The sequence below is a fragment of the Orycteropus afer genome, unplaced genomic scaffold, assembly GCF_000298275.1.
Source record: "Orycteropus afer afer isolate SDZICR_OR568_19922 unplaced genomic scaffold, OryAfe1.0 scaffold00036, whole genome shotgun sequence".
In the NCBI taxonomy this organism is placed as follows: domain Eukaryota; kingdom Metazoa; phylum Chordata; class Mammalia; order Tubulidentata; family Orycteropodidae; genus Orycteropus; species Orycteropus afer.
In genome coordinates, this window is record NW_006921623.1 from 9,685,450 (window position 1) to 9,689,221 (window position 3,772).

Genomic DNA, 3,772 nt, shown 5'->3' on the forward strand with positions numbered 1-3,772 from the left:
TTCCGTAGTGATACCGCCTCAGAAATCCAAGGAGGGGTCGCTATGAGTCAGGGCCGACTCGATGGCACATAACAACAACAACAACAATATATGGCATAAACAGACTATCAAGCATAACCCAAAATGCACAAACAGCAGAAGAGAAACTAGATGAATGGGACCTTCTAAAAATTAAATTTTTATGTGTGTGCTTCCAAAGACTTCTTCAAAAGAGTCAAAAGAGAACCTACAGATTGGGAAAAAATATCTGGCAATAACATATCTGACAAGGGACTTATCTCTAGAATTTCTAGAAAACTCCAACACCTCAACAACAAAAAGACAAATAATCCAATTTAAAAGTGGGCAGAAGACATGAATAGACACTTCACCAAAGAGGATATTCAGGTGGTCAACAAACATATGAAGAAATGCTCACAATCATTAGCCATCAGAGAAATGCAAATCAAAACAATGAGATACCATCTTGTTTCAGCACTAATAGCAAAGTTCCACATGACAGAAAATAACAAATCCTGGCGAGGATGTGGAGAGATTTGGACTCTTTTACACTGCTGGTGGGACTGTCAAATGATACAACCACTGTGGGAAGCAGTATGACAATTCCTTAAAAAGTTGAAATTAGAAATACCATTTGACCCAGCCATTACTAGGTATTGATTCCATTACTAGGTATATAGCCTAAAGAAATGAGAGCCAGTACAAGAACAGATATATGTACACCATGTTCATCGTAGCACTATTTACAATAGCCAAAAGAGGGAAACAACCTAGGTGCCCATCAACAGAAGAATGGATAAACAAACTATGGTACCATACACACATGGAATACTGTGCAACTCTAAAGAATAATGTAGAATTGGAAAAACAGCTCATGGATGAACTTGGAGGACATTATACTGAGTGAAATAAGTTAATCACAGAAGAACAAATATTGTATTAGTCTGTTATTGTAAAAAGTCAAGAAGAGGTTTACATATGGAAGGAAATTTTCTTTATTGGTTACCAGGAGTGGAAGGAGGGGAGGGAAAACTGTTAGATAGGTAGAGACAAGTATTGATTTGGGTGAAGAGAAGGGCAATGTACCAAATGTGAGTGATGAACACGGTGACATTGAGGAAGAGGAAGTCATAGATAGGGGCATGGGAGGTACAGACAACAAAGATGAACCCTTTTGCACATACAGTCCTGCATTGTCAATGAAGGCAAAATGGATATACAGGTGGATAGATGGGTGGACAGGCTGAACTACTAGGTATGTCTATGCAGGGGGGAATGTGCCCAAGACCATGTATAGGGTTGGCAGACAGTGTTTCTAAAGTGTTTGTATGTTCTGTAAGAATTTTCAGATACGTACTAGAGCTGACAAGGGACAAGGTTGTAGTCACTTCTTAGCCACAGCCATTTACCCAGAGGGAGCAAGTAGTTTGACCTGTGGGCTCAGGGCCATAGTCACAGGGGACATCAAGCTCAATTTGCATAACATATTGCCCAAAGCATTGTTCCACATCCTACTATGGTGAGTAGCGACTGGGATCTTAAAAGCTTGCAAGCAGCTGTCTAGATGGAACGATGTGACTCTCCTCATCCAGAGCAAAGAAGAATGAGGAAAACCAAAGACACATGGAAACAAAATAGTCTAAGCAACTGGTCCACCATGCAATCCTCAGCCTATATGACTATGAGACCAGAAGAACTAGATGGTGCCCAGCTACCACTGTCAACCACTTGCGGGGGAATCTCTGTAGAGATCCTGGATAGATTGGGAGAACACTGTGGAACGAAACTCAAAATCGGTTTTTAAAAAAGGACCAGGTTTGCTGGTCTGATAGAACCTGATGGAACCTCTGAGGATATGGCCCCTAGCTGCTCTTCATGTATGGAATTGAACCCATTCCTGTGGCTTCCAGCCAAACAAAAGACAGGCATATGAGGTGAACGTTTACATTAGGTAGATATACTCCGTGGAGAGATCCATTGTGGGAGAACAGAAGGGCTGTGTATGCACTGGAAGACCACTCAGGGCAGGAGTACATGGAGGGAAAGACACAGGGAAGAAGGAACTATGGAGCGGGGAGCTGTTGCATTGTGGTAAGTTGTAGTCAATGTCATGAGACAAAGTGTGTGAACTGCTGTATGGAAAGTGAATTTGTTCTGTAAACTTTCACCCAAATCACAATCAAAATTAAAAAATAAAAAAAAAATCTTTACCTCCAGTAACAATATGTCAAGGTACTGATTAAGTCTAATTTGATTTTTTGTTAGGTTTTCTTTTCTTTACCAATATTTACTGAGCACTTGAGCATTGAAAAAAACATTAAAAAAACTAAACAATATGTAGTTAAAAAGTTTTCATCCTGAATAGGTGAATGTTCACTCACAAGAAGAAATATAGGGAGCATGTGATTGATTCATAATGAAATATGTTAACTTAAATTTTAGTACCAAATACAAAAAGGTAGAACAAGATAACTGCTAAACTTGTTGCTCTCAAATAACATTTTCTCATAGTGAGTGATTAAGGTGTATTCTATCCTTGAAATAAACTGAGTTTGAAATTGGGGGCAGGAGAAGCAGTAAATAGGTTTAGGCTAGCTTTGGTTTTAGATGTATTATCGTAGGAGTTTAGAGTTGGAAGAGTCCTCAAAGAGGTCATCTCATTCAACTGGTTTTAAAAGATTCAGGAACCTGAGACAAAGTGTAGATTCCAATGGCCTAGATTGCTGTTTTTGTTGATTAGTTCATCTTAAATCAATATGATGTTTTGATGTGAACCCCATATCCAACACATAGGTAAGTGATTTTCCTATATCTGATCGTTGGGAATAATTTTGAATTTAATAACCTAATCTCTGTGAGATAACTTTGCTTACTTACCTCAGGAATATACGTTCTGATTTGCAGGTGCCTTACCGTTTGCATGCAGTTCTTGTACATGAAGGACAAGCAAATGCTGGACACTACTGGGCCTATATCTATAACCAACCCCGACAAATCTGGCTCAAGTACAATGACATTTCTGTTACTGAATCTTCCTGGGAAGAACTTGAAAGGGATTCTTATGGAGGCCTGAGAAATGTTAGTGCTTACTGTCTGATGTACATTAATGACAAGCTGCCCCATTTCAATGCAGGTAATTACCTTAGCACAACTGTGAGATGTGGGAAAATCTGTACTGCCCAGAAAAGGAACAGTCTTATACTTATTTTAAAAACTATACACTATACTTTATTGCTATTATTATAAAGTAATACTATATTTTAAAAATACTAATAGTACACAAGAGAAGTAAAAGGAAAAATTAGTTTGCCTTCCTATTTCCATCCCTGAGCCCTGGCCCCCCTGTTAGGTCTCTTATGTAGTCTTTTAAGAAATGTTCTACATATATGCTAAATTTTATTTATCTGTATCTCCCTCACTCTACTTTCCATTAATCACAGGTATTAGCCATCTCTGTATTTTCATAAGTGGAAATTTCATTAGTCTTTTTAACAGCTCCATAATTCCGTTGCATGGATATACTATAATCTATTTAAGCAGCATCCCACTGATAGACATTTATGTTGCCTCTAGTTTTTGCGTTTTTTGATGACATCGTTTTACACACATTTTTGCACACTTTGGAGAATAGCCATTTTTTTTTTTTAAATTGTGATTTGGGTGGAGATTTACAGAGCAGATTCACTTTCCATACAGCAGTTCACATACACTTTGTCTTATGACATTGACCACAGTTTACCACAATGCAACAGCTCCCCTCCCACTTCCTCCC

General features: G+C 38.4%; 1 protein-coding gene across 1 annotated transcript in view; it reads left to right on the plus strand.

The window, feature by feature from the left end:
- Positions 1 to 3,772, plus strand: part of USP28 (ubiquitin specific peptidase 28) — a 66,418-nt gene that overhangs the window by 47,832 nt on the left and 14,814 nt on the right. Inside the window, exon 15 of the mRNA XM_042780368.1 lies at positions 2,905 to 3,133. Coding sequence (XP_042636302.1) covers positions 2,905 to 3,133 — 229 coding nt within the window. The remainder of the gene's footprint in view (positions 1 to 2,904; positions 3,134 to 3,772) is intronic.